We start from the raw sequence: 22,765 nt of genomic DNA on the forward strand, positions 1-22,765 counted from the left end.
TTCAAGGGGTAGAGAACACTCTTACCCATTCACATATACTCGTATATACTCACAAATTCTTTAAACACAGATTGGTTGGGGGCATCTGGATGGCTCATTCGGTTAAGCATCTGACTCTTAGTTTCAGCTCAAGTCATGATAAGAACAATGGGTTTGAGCCCTGCATCGGGCTTTGCACTGACGATGCAGTGCCTGCTTGGGATTGGCTTTTTCCCTCGCTCTCTGCCCCTCTTGCACTCTCTTTCTCAAACTAAATAAACTGTTTTTTTTTTTTAAGTTAAAAAAAAAAAACACAAATTTCTTGAATGATCCATAGATTTCTATAGTTTTTTTCTTATCAGCTAACTTTCTAACTCCTATCTAACTCACTCATTTTAATGGCTGGATTATCCACCACTCCATGAATGTGCTATAAACTCATCACTTCTCCAGTGATGGAGATTTTGGTTAAGTTTCTAGACATTTTACACAGTGCTGCAAGGACCCACTTCATACATACATGTTTATACTTTCAAGTTATTGTTATTTGGGGCACTTGGGTGGCTCAGTCGGTTAAGCATCCGACTTCGGCTCAGGTCACGATCTCGCCGTTTGTGAGTTCAAGCCCCACATCAGGCTCTGTGCTGACAGCTCAGAGCCTGGAGCCTGCTTCAGATTCTGTGTCCCTCCCTTTCTCTGCCCCTCCCATGCACATGCTCTGTCGCTGTCTCTCAATAAATAAATGTTAAAAACAAATTTTTTTAAATCAAGTTATTGCTACTCAAAGGAGTGGGGTTGTTTGATAACTAGGGTATACAAGTTTTTTATTTAAATAGAGACTGCCAAATTATACTCCAATAAGGCTGCATTGCTATATATTTCTACTCCCTCACCAAACACTACTGTCAGCAATATAGTTTTTCATTTTTGACAGGTGAAAAATGCTTTCCATACCTATTTTAATTTACATATTGAGATTGAACATCTTTTCAAATGGCTGCTCACCATTTAGGTTTCTTCTTGGGTAAATTGCTTATTCACATTAAGTAAAATTTTTCCTACTGGGTTATTCATCTTTTTCCTAATGATTTGGAGGTATTCTTTACACAGGAGTGATACACAGCAAATATTTTATTCTAGTTTTTTTTTTAATTTCTTCCAACTTTATATTTACTCCTTTCTCTCCCCATCACCCACACAGAAGTTTTTAGTTGTTACATTAACATAGTCAATCTTGTTCTTCACAACTTCCAGAATTTAACTTACTTAAAAATATTCACCTCCAGATTATTTTACCTTAGAATATTCTACATTTCACAACACTTATCCAGCATAGTAAAGAACAGTGAGTTCTTTTTTTCTTACAAGTATAGTATCAAAAACTTTAAAGTTCCTCTCCTTCCTCAGTGTGACTGTCACTCACACTAGGAAATATAGTGAACAAAGCTGTGAATCTTCCCTATTTTCCCATCGCGTTTTTCAGTTCCATTATCCCTACTCATCAGGTTTTCCCCAACACCTTCAGGGCTGAAGGGAGTGGAGAGCAAAGAGGTAAAGTGCAGAAAACTATTGTCATCAGATATCACAGCTGTACTCCAGTGCCAGTGTCCTCTGGTTATGGCTGATAAGCATCCCAGAAGGCAGCATTTGCATATGTGGGTTACTCAGAGACTCACTTGCTGAGACTTCTACATCTACCTTCCATAGACTCTGTTGGGGTCATTGTAGGTGGTCTCCTTATATAAAATTCTGAAGATAACTGAAACCCAGCTACCTCTGAGAGGTCCATATCCAGTCAATGTTTTGGTGCAAGTCTAACTTGTTCCAACAATAGGTCTTTCTTCTTGCTTTGCCACCAGAACAACTCATACAGCCTCTTGCCTTTAGAGTCTACCATTTGCAGATAGAGTCACTTTCCAACCACATGTCCCCAGATTGAAAGGGACACAGTCAACCTCTGAGAGGTTTCTCAAAGGGCCACTCATTTAGCTTTATTCCCTCATCATAAGTTGAAGATAACACCATAGCATTCTGACACCACTCTCTCCAAAGAAAGCCTCTCTATCAATCTTCCATTTTTAAAAAAAAAATATTTGTGAACCTATTCTTATATAGCCTAGAGGCAAATGACAAGTTAACAGTATCAGGATCATTCTGACAATCTCCTCTGGGGCCCACACCGGTCTGGCACCTGCTGTCTTCAGCCTCTGGACTTCAACCAAACTCTGACAGCAGGAAAAGTCGCATTTAACATTTCTGCTATAGAAAACTTAGTTTTACCATTTTAATGGCTTTGTAGGTTGTTTTGAAATCAAAACCACCTTAATATTTTAGCTGATTCCTTGGGTTGGTAGGATTTTTTTATTTCCTTCTTTACATCTTATATTTTCCAAGTTTTCTTCAACAATGCATCCTTTCTGAAATAAGCAAAAACTTAATATTGCTGTTTTAAATACCTTTCAGTGTATTCCCGTTAGTCATATTCTTAACTTAGATTTTGTTGTTAATTTTAAATAAGCATTATACAAAAGTAATTACTTAAAGCCATTCCATTCATTTATTCATTTTTTATTTAGTGTGCATTAAGATGGCATTTGAATTCTGATCATATCTTAAAGGAAAAGTATTCCTTCTCCAGAACTTTTAATGTAAGAAGGATTTAGAAATCATCTACTTTTTTTCAGTGGAGAACAAAGCAATAAGATAGTAAGAAATTCTTCCATATTGGTTGTAGACCATCTCATTAAGTGATAATCTTTTTAAGTTGTATCTTTGATTTTAATAATTTTAAATTTGAACATCTGAATAAATGAAGGATACTTGCAATGTTACTTGATTACTAAACAAGTTGATCTTAGAATTTCTAATCACTTTAGTTACTGAAACACTCTTTATGTCCTAAGAAAACTCTCAAAAACACAGGGGGGAAATGTATAAAGATCATGAGCTATGAAAGTGAAATATTTAGTGAGAAAATAAAAGGAAAACACCAGTTCTTGTCACATTCCACTCTAAAAGAAATGAACCTACAGGGAGAGGTATTCTGCCAACTCTAAGACACCCACAAATCTGAGGTTACAATTAACTTCAGATAATGAAATTCAGAAAAATCCAAATTTATCACATAATATGAGCCTATTAAAACGTCTCAAGAGATTACACATGTGCACCAAGATCAAGCATGACCTCAAGACAAAATGAATTTAGTTACCATAAAAAGCAATTTCAGGGTACTCTAGAGGAAGTAGTCTGCATGGCTACCGGCAGACACGTCCAGAGACTCAAAGTTCTGCAGAGAGTTCTATTAAGACTTTCCAGGAAGGGGAGTACCAGGCCCATTAACACAAATATCTAGTTTGTACCCCATCAGGTATTCCCCACCTTCATGGAGCTTCTCATCTATCACATTAATTCAGTGGATAATTATATAAAGTATGAGAACAGTTAAGGTAAGAAAACCATATAACGCTGTGGGTACACACACTGTTATGCTCATGGCATATCATCCAATACCAAATAAACAATTCTCCATCATTTAGCTTCTTATATAGACTAGTTAAAAACAATTTCCTCCTTAATGATATTTCTCATTATGTTATTAAAGTGGCATTTGGATTTTTATACAGTCTCTATTAGCTTAGATCGTATACCTGTCCACAAAATGCGTATTAAGTCTTGGAATGTTGACCAAGTTTATGAGCCTTCAAGATCCATCATATGTGGACAATCACAAATTCACAAAGATAAGACTATCTTAAAGCGACCTATCTTGTCCATGTGACACATGACCTCAATGCCATTTTTCTCCAATATAACATAGAAAGGCAGAGAAAGGGCACATCATTTCTTACTCAGGGCCCTCAAATAGTAACCCAGTAGGCAGAAAGAGTGGTAATGTGGAGGTCAAAACAGCAAATTCAAACAAGTCTTTAAATGTGGCTACATAGAGGCTGAGAGCTAGTTCGCAGTAAAACAGAAAAATGGATAGAAGCAACAAATAAGAAAGGGTTGACCTAGGCAAGAAGGAAGTCACCTTGAACTTCAGAGAACTGCAGTGGCTACTGCAGGTTTATGCATGCTCCCAGAACACTGCTGAATGGATAGGATTGGGTCAGTTATTAAAAATAGAATGGGCAATTGGGAAGCCGGGGTGGCTCAGTCGGTTGAGGGTCCGACTTCGGCTCAGGTCATGATCTCATGGTTTGTGGGTTCAAGCCCCACGTCGGGCTCTGTGCTGACAGCTCAGAGCCTGAAGCCTGTTTCAGATTCAGTGTCTCCCTCTCTCTCTGCTCCTCCCCCACTCATGCTCGCTTGCTCTCTCTCTCTCTCTCTCTCTCTCTCTCTGTCAAAAATAAACAAACATTAAGAAGAATTTTTAAAAATAGAATGGGCAATTTAAAACTAAGACCTTTAAAATTAAGGGGCAGGAGACAATTTTTTTGGAGAAACAGATAAAAAAATTTGAACTTGAACATTTGTTTTATCTTAAAATAGGCACCAAACCCAGAAAATTTTATAGTTCATGAAAATAGCAAGTCAGAAAGTAATTTGTAGATTGTGGAAAAATATTTGAGGAAAAAGGCAACTTACCAGTGTCTATCACCAATGTGGCATAGCTAAAATGTGTTCATAACAAAAGGGAAACCAAACATTTGTGAAGGAGGTAAAATTCTCAAATGAAATCATTTCTATCTTAATAGTTTCAATTCACATCACCCATTTGAGATTAACATGTTAACACATTAGTTTATATATAAAATGACTATGACAAATATGAATTACTAGTACAGTAGTCATGTTTATAATAAGCCAATATTTATTAGTATATGATAATTTTTTTAAAAAATTAATGGGTTAAGTGATCAAGACTTTTTGGAGACTACTGACCTAAAATACAGGAGTAAAGCCAGAAGCTTCTGCTAGCCATTTAGATATACCATGGGAAGAACCTGCCAAGACACAGTAAAATGCAGCCAACATAGAAAGACTGAGTCCCTAGGTCATTTGAGAACCTAGATCTAGGTCTGTTTGAAACCAAACCTATATCTAGGCCCATCTGAAGCCAATAGCTTTTCAGGTGCATGTGTCAATACGTTCCTGCTTTTCCTTGAATCCATTTGAACTGAGACAACTATTTCTAACAGAGGGTAGAATAATTAAGTAGGGGAAAAATTTAAATTATGGAAAATTATATTTTTATGACTCCATTGGAGAGATAACGAGAAGAGAAAAAAATCCACCATGGGACTTCCTTAAGGTTCTGGATATAGGCATCCAAGATCAAGCTTTCCATTATTCTGTAAGTTATATTTCCATTATTCTGAAAGCATACTGTAACTACACATAGTAACATAGTTACTCCCATGAATTGAATTCTGTGACTACAAAGAGTTGATTTTTTGTATCCCTGACAGTTTATAAGCTATAATAATATCTGTTCCTGTTAACATAATCATACGTAAGAATGAAGGATAAGTTGTTTCTGTGATAAATGACTTCGATGCTTAGAAAAGACAAGGTTAGGATGGGTGTTTTAAAAAACCTTGTTTTCCAATTAGGTATGGGCCAAGTAACTGACAAGATCATACTCTCAAGAAATCATACAAACCTAAGTTTGAACTTAGACTGCGATACAAGTATAAATTCTTGGTCAAATTAAATCACACGAATGCTCACAGATGACACTTCACAGGTATGTCTCGTGCATAGGAAAAAATCAAAGTAGGAGCAATTTCTATTCAAAGAAAATGACTTGGCTATATATCCAAAGATTGGCATGTGAATATGTTGGTTTATTTTTTAGGTAGAAACAAAAATAATTTTTATGATGCCTAGTTTTAATAATTTATTCAACTTTATTCCATTATGAAGCCAATTTAAGAATGCTTCAGCTGTAGCATACATTTGCCCAGTGTCATTTCACACTTTAACCTCTGATGGCTTGAACTTACGTAATCACTGCCCTACTTCCCATCCTATATGTTCCAACATTAACACTCCTAAACTTTATTATTAAGTAAGCCAAGTCTTAGGGATAATGAATTTTTTCAAATCACACAGCTAAAAGTAACAAAGCTGGATTCTGAACTCAGAAAAACATGGCCTGCCATGATGAGTAAAATAGGCTTTCATAAAATATTGTTCAACACAAATTTAATAATTCATACCTCCTGGAAAAGATATAATGCACTTTGTTCCTATTTCAAATTATTATTACTATACTTCAACATTTTAGTAATTTTCTTAGTATTTAAAAACAGTATCTAAATACAGTTACTCATCATTTTTGTAATTTATTTTACTACTGTATATATAATAAAGTCCTAATGTCCATAACATTTTACAAGGTGTTACAGAAATTGATGGGTTTAATTACTTAATGTGCACGGATCAATTTGAAATAAATTGAAAATGAACATACCGTACACTCTACTTGATCTTGTTACAGTCTTATTTCAGAATTCACTTTCTAATTTGCAACCCAGTAGGTTGTATTTTTTTTTTAATTTTTTAATATTTTTGAGAGAGAGAGAGAGCGTGCGCGTGCCAGCATGTAAGCAAGGGAGGGGCAGAGAGAAAGGGAGACACAGAATCCAAAGCAGGCTCCAGGCTCCTAGCTGTCAGCACAGGGCTTGACGTAGGGCTTGAACCCACAAACCATCAGATCATGACCCGAGCCGAAGTCGGACGCTTAACTGACTGAACTACCCAGATGTCCCTAGTAGGTTGTATTTTAAAACAGAAAATTTCTTTTACATGTCAGCGGTTTAAAGCCAAAGCCACTACAGGGAGGTAGAGGTCTAGTAGTCAAAAAGTCTGACCTCAAGGGGAAAAAAGGTCCCAGGCTTTCATTATCTAAGCCAACTCCGTTGGCTTGTTAAACTTTTTTCTTAAAAATGGGGCAGAGATACTATAGTTCTCTCTATAGAATAGTTTTTAAATAAATTAATAGGCACAACAGGTGCACAAACAAATTGGTAGACAAATGAAATAATGAAGGAAATAATGATTCAAAGTCAATTCTGGTCGGTTAAGGACAGCACGGAACTATATTCTTAAGAAGAGTGATACATTTTCATGAGTGATACATTTTCCAAGCAGTGTACGTATCTGCAAAAGGGGTCACACAGCACTTTTCACGTTGCTGAACCATTTTATAATACAAGGTGAAATAAACTCTCAGATGCCTATGAACTCCATTTACATGGAGTACATCACTGTAATTTTTTTAAATGCATTCATATTCAAATCTGAGAAACAGGATTCTGAGCTCATCAGGCCTGCTTAATTGCACTAACATCTGCAATCAATTTAAATTCTTTAAGATAGTCTTTCACAGTGCTTGAAGTGATTTCATGCTGTGATAGCTTTAACACACTCACTAATTTATAGACACACACAAGCAGATGAGACCTATTTTTCCAGGGGTGGGGTAAAGTACTGAAGGGCAGTCTGAATTTTCCAACTATCCATGGGATATAAAAAAGGATGCATTCTGCATAACTTATGGAAATTATAGGAGAAGATGATAGCACCACATAAACATAATATAGAAATTAAAACTAAAACTAGTGTTTTATTTAAATCTATTTGTAGGTCATGGACCATTAAGAGGTTTGATGAAAGTTTACAGGTTGCATAAACAGCAAAACCCAGAGCTAGGAGTTAAGGTTACATAGAGAAACGTCATTCCTTAATCAGTCATGATTTTCTACCCCGAAAGGCAAGGGGGCTAGGACAGGCAAGAGGAAGAATGCTGGTAATCCTGAATTGTTTTTTTAGCCCGATGTAAATTGGCATCAGACCAAGAATATGAAACTCACAATGAGAAGACTGGAGGATTTGGGCAGATGGCAGCAGCAGTGGAGGTTTTGAAACTCACTGGATTCCCACAGAAAAAATGACTAAAGGGCAAAACCAAAAACCTAACAATTCTGAGCAACAACTTATCTCTGTGATCCTCAAAATACAAGTGGTTGGAAAGAAACCACTAACAACCTCAAAATCTACACATTGTCAGTGTGTGTGTGTGTGTGTGTGTGTGTGTGTGTGTGTGTGTGTGTGTGAGAGAGAGAGAGAGAGAGAGAGAGAGAGAGAGAGAGAGAGAACAAACAGAGGAGGCAAGAAGGTGGCTGACGAACATGAAAACACGACCACCCCAGAAGAGCCCACTGGTGGTCATTAGAAAACTCAGTAGGTTAATCTGCGAACAGCAGCTAAAACTGGGTGGAGTATACAGCCCACTCCAATTGTGGGTGAGCGCAAGTGGCAAAAAAAAGAAAAAAAAAATCTAAAGAGACAGGAGTAGTCTGTGTCCCATGAACTGCAGGACAGCACCCGCACTGTGGAGAAAGTGCTGAGGATGAAATTAGAACAGAGAACGTTCATACAGAAGATGAACAGTCACCACAAAAACAAAACCATAAGACGTGGCAAGGTAACTTACAATTTCAATATGAGTTAAGAGACACTGAGAGAATATAGAAGACCTAGTGGGAAAAAAATTAAAACAGAATTCCAAAAACTCAGAAATGAGGTATGAGAACTCGGAGCAGGGGGTAGAAACTACAATAAATTTTTAAAAAAGTGAAGTCTTCACTTAGAAGTGAAGACTACAGTGGTGCCTGGCTGGCTCAATCAGAAGAGCATACAATTCTTGATCTCACGGTTGTGAGTTCGAGCCCCATGTTGGGTGTAGAGATTACTAAAATAAATAAAACTTAAAAAGAAAAAGAAAAAGAAGAAGAAGAAGAAGAGGGGGAGGGGGAGGGGACTACACTACGGAGAATAAGAACAACAAAAATAAGATAAAAAGGATTTGGGACAAAGTGGCATAATGAAGATATACAAGTCTAATATACAGATAACAGGATCCCTGAAGAAGAAACCAAGGCAGGACAATAGAACAGTTTCATGAAATTTAAGTGAGGGAAAAAAAAAAAAGGACATAAAAGCCACATAATGAAGGTATATTACATACCAGATAATCCCAACCCAGACATCTAGATGAAAACAGGGTGCCAGAGTGGCTCAGCGTGTTAAGCATTCAACCCTTAATATTGGCTCAGGTCATGATCTCACAGTAGTGGGATCCTGTGCTGAGTGCAAATCCTGCTTGAGATTCTCTCTCTCCCTCTGCCCCTCCCCTGTGTGTGCTCAAGCTCTCGCACGCACGCGCTCTCTATCTCTCAAAATAAAATTTTAAACAAAAGAGCCAGTAACCTGTAAGGGATAATACTTAGTTATCCACAGAACTTTGGACACCAATACTGTCATGCTTTATGCCAGAAGAAAATGGTATGTTTAAGATCCTAAGGGAAAAAACTATGTGAGCCAAAGATTTTATTGCCAAATATAACTGACTAAGCAATAAAAGGCATACACAGTTATCAATATGCAATACTCAGGAAATACTGTTCCCAGGAGCCCTTTGAAGGAATCTATTACAAAACAAACTTCAGACAAATGTCTAGAGAAATACCAACTTAAGGACTGATGGTGAGCATTAAAATACAGTTACTTGCAAATAAAGATGAAATGGGGGCTAAATAGTTACTCATAGAAGGAAAGGCTAAATGGGAACTAGAAAGAAATGTAAAATGTAATGTCTACATAAGTCTACATATGTTTAACGCAGATATGGTACAAGAGCAGCAGTCGGACACAGGATACGCAAAAGAAACCTTTTTTGAATATATACACACAGCTTTGTTTTTCTTTTGCTAGATCTCCACTGAAAAGTCCTGGAAACAACAATTAACCTATTAGCAATAAGCATCCGTGACACCCAGACTGTTCTTGAAATACCACTTCCCCCTGAAGGAAATGATTGACTCCAGGCACAGTGAGAAAGGAACCTGGTTTGTCAGACCTTGCCAGATAGGAATGAAACAATCCAAAATTCCTAGGGTCATGCCAAAATGACTAGGAGCACCCGGGCAAGGGCCTGCTGGTCAAAGACAGGACAATCTGAGCTTCACTAAGAGTAGTAATTACGATGCGTAAGTTATCCTAATGACATTTTTTTAAGTTTATTTTGAGAGAGAGAGAGCTCATATGTGCGCACCCACACACACATGCATGTGTGAGCAGGAAAGGAGCATAGAGAGAGGGAGAGAGAGAATATCAAGCAAGCTCATTGTCAGCGCAGATCCTCACGTGGGGCTTAATTTCGCAAACCATGAGCTCACGACCTGACCCAAAATCAGGAGTCAGATGCTTAACCAACTGAACCACCCAGGTGCCCAAGTAATAATATCTTAATATCAAAAACTAGTTACTTTCAGGAACACCTGGGTGACTCAGTTACAGGTCTGATTTTGGTTCAGGTCATGCCCTCACGGTTCATGGGTTCGAGCCCCGCACTGGGCTCTGTGCTCTGTGCTCTCAGCACAGAGCCTGCTTCAGATTATCTGTCACCCTTTCTCTGCCTCTTCCAACTTGTGCTCTCCCTCCAAATTAAACAAACACTTAAAAAAAATTTTGTAATTGGTTACCTTCAGAGGGTGATAGGAAACCAATTCAGTATAGTGAAAAGTGGCAAAGGAAAAAGAATAAAGCATTTATCCTAAATTTCCTAGATCATGAAGTAATCAGTATTTGAGAGGAAAGGACTCTTTACAAGTGTGTTCCAAAAAGAATACGCAATGGGAAAAAGACTCTTCAACAAACCATGTTGGGAAAACTGGACAGCGACATGCAAGAGAATGAAACTGGACCACGGGCTTATACCACACACAAAGATAAATTCAAAATATATTAAAAGGGCCCAAATATGAGACCTGAAACTGTAAAAATCCTAGAACAGAGCACAGGCAGTAATTTCTCTGGCAATGGATGCAGCAACTTTCTCCTAGATATGTCCCCCAGGGAAAGGAAAACAAAAGCAAAAATAAACTGTTGAGACTACATCAAAATAAAGAGATTCTGCATTGCAAAGAAAACAACAAAACTAAAAGACAACCTAAAGAATGAGACAAGATATTTGCAAATGGCCTCTCTGATAAAGGGTAATTCCAAAATACATGAAGAACTTAAAACACCCAACACCCAAAAACACAAATAATCCAATTAATATTGGGCAGAAGGCATGAAGAGACATTTTTCCAAAGACATACAGATGGCCAGCAGACACAAGAGAAGATGCTCATCATCAGGGAAATGCAAATCAACACTACAAGGAGAGATCACCTCACACCTCACACCTGTCAGAACGGCTAACATCAAAAACACAAGAAACAGGAGAGGATGTTGGAAATGATGTGGAGAAATAGGAACCCTTATGTACTGCTGAGGGGAATGCAAACTGCTACAGCCACTCTAGAAAATAGTATAAAGTTTCCGCAAAAAGTTAAAAATGGAACTATCCTACGATCCATTAATCGTACTACTGGATCTTTACCCAAAAAAATACACAAACACTAATCCAAAAGGATACATGCACTCCTACGTTTATTGCAGCATTATGTAAAATAGCCAAATTATGGAAGCAGCCTAAGTGTCCATCGATAGAAGATGGAGAAATAAGATGAGAAGGAAGTGACCCCTATAAAAGTCAGTCAGTCAGTAGTTCAAAAAAAGAGGTTGGGGGGAGAGGTTTGAGACGGACAGGGTAGATGCAGGGCTTTCTCAAGTGGCGGCAAGTTCCATTTGTCAACCTGGTGTTTCCCTTATGATAATTCGTTAAGCTACATATTTGGTTTTGCTGTTTTCTATAACTATTTATAATAAAAAGTTGAAAAAAAAATCTTGGTTTCTCGTTCTAGCTGCAAATCTTGGGGATGTCACTCCATAGGCCTTACTCATTTTAAAAATGTAGAGATGTCCTAAGACATATTCCAGACCTGATATAAATAAACTCAACTACAAAAATGTCTAATCAAGGAGAACAAAACCATTCTTTACAAAAACCATGTCAGACAATGACTTAACTCACCAACAGTGTAATAGAACAGCTTTCCCAAGGAACAAAAAATCTACCAAAAAAAAAAAAAAAATCTTGTATAACAGTATTAATATACAAGAAGCAGTCAAAGCCTAAGGTTGTCTAAATTTACTTTTTAAGTATTTTTTCACATGTTAATGACCCAAGGATAGAGTTCCCAGTTTACTTCATCTATGCCTGAAGGCTTTCGGATTTTAAAAGGATTTGAAATAGTTTTGTATTACATTGATATGTGATACATATTAGAAGATATACCAACCGTATTTTCTTTGACGTGGGGGGAAACCATTGTATTACACCAGTTAGGAAATGGTAATAAATCAAGGAAGCATAAAATTAATAATTAATGCTTTTTGTGCATCCAATTAACCTATGAAGTATTTTTTTAAGTATGTATAGAATTTATTCTGTTTAGAAATGAAGAACTGAAAGGCTGTCTCTTAAGTCCAAACTAAATTAAAGGGGTTTTAAGTTTACCGCCAACTGGGAAGATAAGTCAGTCCACTAAAGGTTTTAAAGCAGGCATACTCTTTTTCTTCTTATTAATACTGTTCTATTAGGCATCTTTTCCCAAAACAGACCAGGTTCTTCCATCTGTTATAATAGATAAAATCATCAGAGGGAAATGTTAAGTGGCCAAGTATCAGGATTTCTTGGTAGCTACAGTATGCTACTTGAACACCAATTTGACCTTATGTACATTCAAGCTAGCCTTGAACCCAAAGGACCTTTATTAATTAACAGCCTCTATGCTTTGCCTTTAAATTCCATCAACTCCTAGTCTTTTGTTGAATTAATGTTACACTAGCAGACATCTACTGATGAGGCTCATCCTGTAGAGCCCATCTCTGGGCTAGTTTTCATCTCTGATTGTACAGTAGAATCACCAAGACAGATTTTCTAAATACTGGAGCCTTGGTACCACCTGCAGGAATTCTGACTTGTTAAATGGTAGGGTTCAGACACCTATTTTTTTTAAGTTCTCCAGAGGATTCTAATGAATATCAAGGTTGAGGGCTATTGTTCCTGACCACTCTCTTTGCCCTCAATTCATCAGTTACCTTTCGCCTTCACTCGCTGAAAGGCAACTGTAGATATGTAGCATTTTCATTTTCTCATATTCCTTCAGAACATTTTTTTCTTTTAAAAGGTTCCATAGGGCTATTTGCTCATTATTTCCATCTCCATCAAATCACATGCCTCTTTTTTCTAGCACTTTCAAAGGTTGTTTTTTTTTTCACTACTTTTGCAGTTATCAGTCATGAGAAGTTTAATTACATTCATAAAATCTAAAAATTATGAGCAGATCAAAATATCTCAGACCAAGACCCAACTCAATGAGAAAGATAAAGACAGCCGCAGATGATCTCCAATGCCACAAATGGTATAAGCATCAGTGACCAAAACTCTACATTTGACCAGTAAATAAGTATTTCTGGTGAGTCTTTTAAAAAATGGCTATAAGAAAAGGTATCTTTAAGGTGTTTAAAAGATTGAAAATCCACAATGCTAACTTAAACCTAATTTCTTATAAAAAAAAAAAAAAAGAAAAGAAAGAAAGAAAGAAAAAAGCTGACTGGTTTCTTCATTATCATCTCCTGCCTAAGCAAGAACACACTGCAGTAATAGAGAACATTAAATGCCACCGGTGCCGCCCAGAAACAACTCATAATGAAGCTGGATGAATTTGAGCTGTTGGAAGATCATTTTAATTGTACATAAATAAAACCTGTCCTATATAGGCAGAAATGGAAATTAAAGTGCCAGTTAGATTATTAAGAAATACTTCTAACAAGAAATTGCTTCATTGCCCTGGGGCTCTAATATTTTCCCCAACTCAGCAGACAAGACCTGGAGACAAACAAGCAAAATATCGTAAGCAAGGGCATTGTTGATAAATAGGTAAGTGTCTAATACCGAGTACCAGCCACAAATTTTTAGTAAGCTTTTATGTTACAAGTGTGCTTTGATCAATTCCCTAACCTGAAATGGAAGCCAAAAAGTAATCCATGTTAACTGTAACTAGCAAGAATGTATAAAACTGTCTGGTTCATCGAAGTTTTCAGCAGCTAAAATATAAACCTTTTAAGTAAAAATGATGAAAAGTGAGAGGAAACAAAAAGAACCTGATTTATCTGTATCTGACAATATTTTCCAAGATATATGAAAATGGACCCCACTGAGGAGGGCACCTGTTGGGATGAGCACTGGGTGTTGTATGGAAACCAATCTGACAATAAATTTCATATTAAAAAAATAAATAAAAGAAAAAAGAAAAAAAAAAGAAAATGGACCCAAAAAAGACTCTGAAAGGCATGAAAATACTGTATTATCAACGGGGGCATTAACAAATCAGAGCTAAGAATAAATGAACTCTAGCTTTTCTACCTATGTAGATAACACAAATCAGAACATTATTAGTATTTTTTCAAAAAAAAATCTTTTCTGATCAAGATATGTGTAGATGGACAACATTGGACAAAACCACGTTCTCCATACTTGAACATCATGCTCTACTGGGCTAGAACAAGTGGTATCATGATAACACCTTTCAAATTATCTTTAGACACTACACACACACACACACACACATACACAGACACGAGACCTTATAACTCTACACCTACAAACTCAATTTAGATTCATTTTATTACCTTGTTTCACAAACCTGTGAGTCTTCTATGTGCCTTTTAAAGTTATGTTCTGTAATATTTGATGTTTATTTCTTACTAAAGAAGTCTAAGCAAGAACTACAGAAATACTTAGGGGTTCGAGGAGTAAAATGCAACACCAAGTCAATCTTTTCCAATACATGCCTCAGCTGTCTGCAGTCTCGAATGACTAGGGAAGAGAACAGTTAACAAAGTCCAAGGAAGCTACCGGATATCTGGGCACAACAAGGCGGAATTCTGCTTCTTTCTGGGAGTGGGGGAGAGGGGTGTCAAAAGGAAAAAACTGAATATAAATGGGAAATAAAGGTTGGATGCTCTAATTAAGAAGCGCTCTCTCTCTCAGGGGGGGGAAGTAAAAAAAAAAAAAAAAAAAAAAAAGCTAATGTATTTTGAAGGAATGAGAAGCTTAAAATCTTGAAGAGAAATTTTAGGAGCCTCTTATCCACACCTAATGGTACATCCAAAAGACAAGACCACTACATGCTGATAGCAGTCCACTCATAATTCATACAGAAGTCAACTATCAGGACAGTCTCATCTTGTATCCAAAAGTAAGTTGGGGGGGGGGGGGGAGTCAACTCCAAAAAGTACGGACAAGCAAATGCTAATGTGTTACATTTCACTTTTCCCCTCCCTCTTGCACCCTCTGAGACTCCCCATCCCCCCCACCCCCAACCCCTGCTTCCAGGGCTTTGCTTTCACTTCCTGGGATGTAGGTTTTGACTTCCAGGATTCCTCCAGCTTTCTACGGCCACTGATTACCCTGAAAAAGCCTAGAAGCAGAAGAGCAAATGGAAGATTCTTCTCAACAGATGGGAAAAGTAGGGTGAATTTTTTATGCTTACAATCCCTTTGTGATGGGGGGTGGGGGCAGGAGGGGAGAAGTATCTTATAGCTCTAAATCCTACTCTCCACAAGTATCCTGTTTAACACATTTTTAAAAGTGTTTGTCAAGGAATCCATGGCTTCCTGTTAATCCTGTCAACAGACTTGTACATAACCCGGACATCGTACACCCAGAGCCAGTTCGCCCTGAATACAACTCAAGCACCCACAAGAAGATAAACACCGACATCAACCCGGGAATCACAGATACAGGTATGATACACCAAAACCAAGGCAGCAAGTCTATTAGACTTTACCTACTGAAGGGCGCCTGGGTGGCGCAGTCAGTTGGGCGGCCGACCTCGGCTCAGGTCATGATCTCATGGTCTGTGGGTTCGAGCCCTGTGTTGGGCTCTGTGCTGACAGCTCAGAGCCTGGAGCCTGCTTTAGATTCTGTGTCTCCCTTTCTCTCTTCTCCTCCCCCTGTTGTGTTCTATCAAAAATAAACAAATATTTTTTAAAAAATTTTTAAAGAATTTATCTCCTTAGCTTGGTCCATCCCCTCAAAGCACAGGAGTCCTGACAAATATCATCATTTAACATTATCTGCAGGGGTGCTTTAAAAATTTTAAGAGAAGAAAAGGGTTAATAATTAAACCACAATCAAGAATGAGAACACTCAGAGTCAGGATAAGCAAGATTGAATAATACATTTACAAGGTGCACTTTTATTAAATTATAGTTGCCTTTCATTTAGAAAATAGGAGAAATTCTTATGCAATTGTGCTTAAGAGCTCCTCTGTCCTGTTCCAGAATTTTCTTCTTACATTTTTGGGGAACGATGGATTCTCTTCCATTTGGACTATCATGTCTCATCCTAACTTCAAGGTCCTTACCACTTACTACAGAATAGTCTTACCATCCACCCAGTAATCAAATAAAAGCCAAGACTGTATTCATTCATTCAGAAAGTTTTTTTAAATACACTGACTACTGAACACCTGAGACAAGCCATTTACCAAGGAATGTCCATCTGGCCTTGTAGTACCCATCCTCATGTACGCTGAGTATACTTGATGAGGGGAGTAATTTCCGCAGTTAATTAAAGATAGAGATCCTATGCAGGCAAAAGGCTATCAGGACAGTCCAGCAACACGTGCACAGCCGCAAAGCAAAATCCCAACTTCAAGCAGCTTAAATAAGAATATGCACCCCATCACACAATGGGAGAGTCTGGAGGCAGGATTGTACATAGCCAGAGCATCAGCTCTAAGGGGTCATGTGCCAAGGATCCCACACCCTCTCACCACCATGTCAAATAACAGGAAAGAAAGTGGTTTTCTGCTCTGGATCTTTTTATAAGGAAGAGAAATCTTCCTCAGAAGCCCCCAGCACACCTGGCTTCCAGACTGTACAGGGCACATGTGGATCACCTATCCATCTACACCCTAGAAGTTGGAAAACTGTGATCTGACACTTTCAGCCTCTAACTAGGCTACTTGCTGAATAAAATTTTAATAATCTTTTCTAACTGAAAAAGTCAGCATTACTATGAATTTGTTGGGGTTTTTTTCCCCCTATTCTAAGAAACAAGCTTGGCTAGTTTAGTGCTTGTTTGAGGGTTAACATTTCTAAAGCATTTTCATATACTTTTTCTATACACATATATATACATATATACATACACATATATGTATATACACACACACACACACATACACACACACACACACACACACACTTAATGCTTACCCACAAAAAGAATCTCAAAGCAAAGTCTAAGGCTAAATTTATAAAAGTTTACCTGACAAATACCCCCATGTTCTCTGGAACAACCCATCCATAAATTTTCATGGTTTTTCCTCAGAGAAGCTTTTTTGGTACTCATTAACCTAAATACCCTGGTATGACAAAGTCTGTATGTGAGAGTTAATGTGTCTCTACTTCCAAAGCAAAAATAGATGACTGGTCAGCTTGAACTTCCTACAATGTTAACCACCCACCAAATTATTCAGAACCCTCCTAGGAAAAGTCACCATCCTCCCAGCACTAATTAAAGGAGTGAATGCTTTAATCATACTTTAGATAACTAATCTATTTCAATCCTGATAATCTAATTATCTAATTCTAGTAAATAAATTCCAACCTTAGTCCAAAACGATTAGAGGATTAAAGTTTAAAATCAGTGAATGCAAACTGAAATAGATCCACTCTAATGAAGTTCAAAGTGATTTGTTCTTCTGTTAAAACGTCTGTTTGTTATCTGAAATTCAAGAACTAAAATGCACTATTATACCAACGTTTTCTAAACCAATTCTAATAATATAGTATCTCTTGTAATTATATCAAGTAAATTCATACTTGTTGGATTTGAAATTCCCTAACAGGGGGGTCTTCCCTGATCACTCTATGCAGCAGTTCAGTCAGAGGGAGGGTGGGTGAAGGGATGGGTAAAATAAAGGGGATTAAGAGTACACTTATTGTAATGAGCACTGTAATGAGTATAGAACTGGTAAATCCTACTGTATATCTGCAACTAATGTAACACTGTGTTAACTATATTTCAATAAAAAAAAAAACAGTTGTATTATCTCCAATCCCCCTGCTTTTTTTCCCACATTACATTTCACTTATTACACGTTTGTGTGTTTCTGTTGTGTATATCCTATGTTACTCTGTAGGCCACGATGATTGACCATCCTGGTGCTTCAACTCCATTGCCTAAAATATTGCCTGATATACAGACACTTAATAAATGTGACACGGACTCACTAACAGTCAACTTGAATTTTCAAACATAAATCCGGGGCACCTGGGGCGCTTAGTCGGTTAAGCGTCCAACTTCGGCTCAGATCGTGATCTCGTGGTTGGTGGGTTTGAGCCCCGCATCAGGCTCTGTACTGACAGCTGGGAGCCTGGAGCCTGCTTTGGGTTCTGTGTCTCCCTCTCTCTCTCTCTGCCCCTTCCCTGCTCACCTTCTCTGCCCCTCCCCTGCTCACCTTCTCTGCCCCTCCCCTGCTCACGTTGTCCCATTCTCTCTCAAAAATAAGTAAATATTAAAAACTTTTTTTAAAAGGCTGCCATTAACTTTGACAGAAACCCATGGGGGAGGGTAAGGAAAAAAAAAAGAGGTTAGAGTGGGAGAGAGCCAAAGCTCTCTCCCAAAGACTCTTGAAAACTGAGAACAAACTGAGCGTTGATGGGGGGGGCGGGGGGGGGGAGGGAGGGAAGGGTAGGTGATGGGCATTGAGGAGGGCATCTTTTGGGATGAGCACTGGGTATTGTATGGAAACCAATGTGACAATAAATTTCATATATTAAAAAAAAAGGTTTAAAAAACATAAATCCAAGTACATCAGTAATTACGGCATAAGGATTTCAACAGCGAGAACAAACAAATCACAAAGAAAAAAATAAGAAACGATTGCTACAGCCACCAGTGCTACCACAAGAGACAGCCACCAGTTATAAAACCGGTCATGTTGCAATTATGGCATCAACAATTTAATTCTAACAAGCTGATGATATAGATATTAGTCCCATCTTAAGGATGAGGAAATTGAGCATCAGAGGTAAAACAAGATGCCCAATATCAAAGGGAAGATAAGTCATCCGAAATACAAGTGCTCTGACTCTTAAGTCCCTAATTCTAATTTGTGATGTCCAGGTAGCATTAAGGGACAAAAAGCAATTTTTGTCACAACAGCAGGATACAGCGCCCATCTACATAGAGAGCCAAAAAAAAAGTATAGTACTCAGTGATTTGAACAACTAAACATCAGAATGCCAAACCTGAGACATGTTTAAAAATTAAACATCACTTGAGTCTGTCTTCCCAAACAAAGGCCTCCAAGTCACTGACTGGTCTAGGAGATAAATAGAGTTAAAGTATAAGTGACTTATATTCTTGTAACCTGGTCTTTGGTTAAAGTATCCGGTGAAAAGTACAGTGTGTTAAGTAATTTTTCTCTAATCCAATTCTATTGTAAATTCAGCCAAAATCATTTTCTGCTGTCTTTCTGATTGCTTCTTCATTAGCTTCCATTTCTAGATTTCATCGAATCCATTTATTCAATTTTTATATGACTGGTCAAGCTCATTTGTTGTCTCACGAAATAAATATAATTGATTCTGTGCGCCAGTCATGGTTTCTTAGACATTTACTCATTACTTCCACCCACATATTTCATGTTTCCCTAGAAAACTGGCAGCTGAGTGGACGCTTAATGCTCCTTCCAACGTCTACATTTATAATTTGTTACAAGATAATTTTATCCGTAGGGAAACTCGCATTAAAGAGATGCCTCTAAGCCACTATTATGTGTACTGATTTACGTAGTTAGAATGTCATCAGTCTTACTTTTCTGTAATGCAAATATCATCCTGGTGTATAAGTGACATTAGAGATCAATAGCCATCTGAATCCACTAACAGGCAAAGAAGTCTTGGAGTCAGTAAACCAACCAGTCGGTGTTCCTCACCAATGCGAGGGGCTAAAGGACCACAGCAGTTTTAGAAGCTGTAAGAAGTATTTTCAAATTAAACAAACGTCCAATACTTGTGCCTTTATACACTCAAAAGCCCTCTGATTCCAGTTGCCCACAAACTGAAGCACATCATTAGACAAACGCATTGTTTTCCCCACTGCAGCACGTTCCAGCAGTATCTCTCAACTTGACAGTTTTACTTACTGTCTTGGAAGCAGTATTAATGTACTGCATCACCATTTCTTTTTTGATGCTGAAGTCCTTTTCCCGCAATGGTGCTTTCTTATCTTCATTTAAATTCATATCTTCCTGGAAAACACAATTAAAAAGCCTCATTTTAGAATCTAAGTAGAGCAGCAATTCTACATACCCTACCAACGGAAAATCAATAATTTGTGACTACGGCAGCATTAATTGTTTTGGAATGATTTACGTGTAGTTCTGCCTGGAGGAAAGCAAAGAGCAGGAGACACAGAGAAAAACACGTTCTAGATCATTTTAACAGGTAAAACACCAGAAAATCTTTTTAAATTCGCAACAGGCTAGTAAAATTACACTCTCATCACTACAGGTAATTAGACAGTTGAAGATTTCTGCCTTTCTTAAGGTCATCTGGATTCACATTTTAAATACACAAACACAAATATAGGTACTTTAAAAAAAAAAGGCAGTGCACCTGAAGCTATCTTGCACTATTTCTGAAAGAGCTGTTCCATGTATCATAAAAATTAAAAGGTAAATAAGCAAGCACTTTCCTGATTCTGTAGCTACAAGCTCATAGAATCAAATACCTGGTAGAGAGCCTAGCAAAAGGCAAAGCATTCTAGTTTTCTCTTCTCTACCCCTACCAAAAATACCAACTACTTAATTTATTCTAGGTTCCAAAGAACATAAAAGTTGCACTCATAAAATGAAGTACCACCTAAAAATCTAACATTTCTCAACAGCACCAATCAAAGGTTAAAGTAACCTGGAGGTCGCTACAGGTCTAACACTAACTAAAAATACAAATCAAGAATATCCACGTAAGTATGAGAATTGCTACCAGTTAAGTTGCTCTCATTAGAGGCCGTTCTGGTAATGGAAAAGGAGCCTAAGGTATAACAGAAATGGCTGAAAAAGGGCTGCTCAAATGGATTTCCTCCAGATAGTAGCCCTTATTTGTAACACACAATAGAACACACTTGAATGTATACCAACTCCATAGCCTCTCAGAAACAGGTGTATAAAAATCAAGAATTCAGATCACCTGTGGAGCCCAGCAGGTTAAATTTATTCTAAGTTTTAGAAGAGTGCTACAATTCATCAGACACTGTAGTTTATGCCTTTAGCTGACTCAGTTTTTGGCTACCCATCCCTTCAAGCACTTAAAAGTCAAAATTTCCTTCATTTCACCTTGATATAAATATTTAAGATCTTAGAAGTTGTTCAACTTGACACTCTAATAAAAGGTAGTAATTAGTAATGTCACTCCCGGCTGTTCAGGTTAGAAATATCCTATTACGTGAATAATGGTTTGTTTTGTTCCTTTTTTTTTTTTTTTTCCCCTCTAAGCCTGGGACTCTCAATAGGCCTTAACACCAGTTAGGATTTTAGAAAGGTCTTGGGATATTCTGGTCGTCAGTGACTTGAGATGAAGCTACCAGTATTCATCAAGGTATATTAGACATTCTTCAACACATGGGCTAATCCTACACAATGAGAAACTGTCTTGTGTCCCACAGAGAGAGACACACATCTTGAAAAAGAAAATTTTATTTAAGCCTAGAATAACTCAATAGAATTAAACGTACAATGGCATTAATATGTAAGTTGTTACAGATGAAATACTTTGCATTATGTGATTTTAATATTTAATATTCTAATATAGCTGCAAGTTATAGTACCACTGGGTGTATTTGTTGTTGGTTTTGTTTGTTGTTTGTTTTTAAATAAGCTTTATCATCAGTTGTGCTCTATTTTTGAAATTTGGGTACCCCAGGACAACACTGCTTGTGGTATTTGAATCATTAGAACAGCACAGCTACATAAACCTGCACCATAGCTGTTGTATGCACGAGGTGAAGATTCAAGAATGACTTTATTATACCTTCTTCAGCAGTCATGGCCAATTGTTTATATTGAAATATATGTTGAATATTTATTACAGTGAGGTATTAAGTGGATTTTTTAAATTATGAGTGTAGGTAGTTTATATTACCTATATAGAATTTCACTGGAAGAAAGTAACGGGGAAGTTACAGGGAAAGTAATGGGTATACTGGTTACAAAAAGGCAGGGTACTTAAGAGTACTGAGAACCCCTGTATTAAATTATTCACTGTATTTTTATTTTCTAATAGCCAAGCATGGCCCTGCCTCTTTCACCAGCAAATTAAAATATGTAGTAAATACAGAATGCTAACAAACTACAAAATCCTTTAGTTGTGGCTGAAATCAAAATAAAATTTTAAGATATACACTTTTAAAAAGTTTACTGCCTTCTTTTTGGAAAGGCATATTCAAGATGACAGGAGCTTATACACAATAGTGGTATATTTGGAATTAAGGAAGAGGCTCAGGGTTCTCCCAACCTCTTTCCACTGTCTTATTCCACCTCTCTTGTCTAAATACGGCAGTCACTTCATGACAGTCCCTGTTTTAAAACAAAAAGGGGGGAGACTGGGTGGCTCAGTCAGTTGAGCGTCCAACTCTTGATTTCGGGTCAGATCATAATCCCAGGGCCATGGGATCAATCCCCGTTGTCCGCTCCACGCTGAGCATGGCGTCTGCTTAATAGTCTCTCTCCCTCTGCGTCTCTCCCCTGCTTGCACTCTAAAATTTAAAAAAACTAAAAGTAAAAAGAAATAAAAATAAAAG

The 22,765-nt window shown here is 37.5% G+C and overlaps 1 protein-coding gene across 1 annotated transcript in view; it reads right to left on the minus strand.

Moving 5' to 3' along the window:
* Positions 1-22,765, minus strand: part of DIAPH3 (diaphanous related formin 3) — a 503,867-nt gene that overhangs the window by 416,989 nt on the left and 64,113 nt on the right. Inside the window, exon 4 of the mRNA XM_015536788.2 lies at positions 20,112-20,216. Within this exon, the coding sequence (XP_015392274.2) occupies positions 20,112-20,216 (105 nt within the window). The remainder of the gene's footprint in view (positions 1-20,111; positions 20,217-22,765) is intronic.

This window comes from Panthera tigris, chromosome A1 (genome assembly GCF_018350195.1).
Source record: "Panthera tigris isolate Pti1 chromosome A1, P.tigris_Pti1_mat1.1, whole genome shotgun sequence".
Taxonomy (NCBI): domain Eukaryota; kingdom Metazoa; phylum Chordata; class Mammalia; order Carnivora; family Felidae; genus Panthera; species Panthera tigris.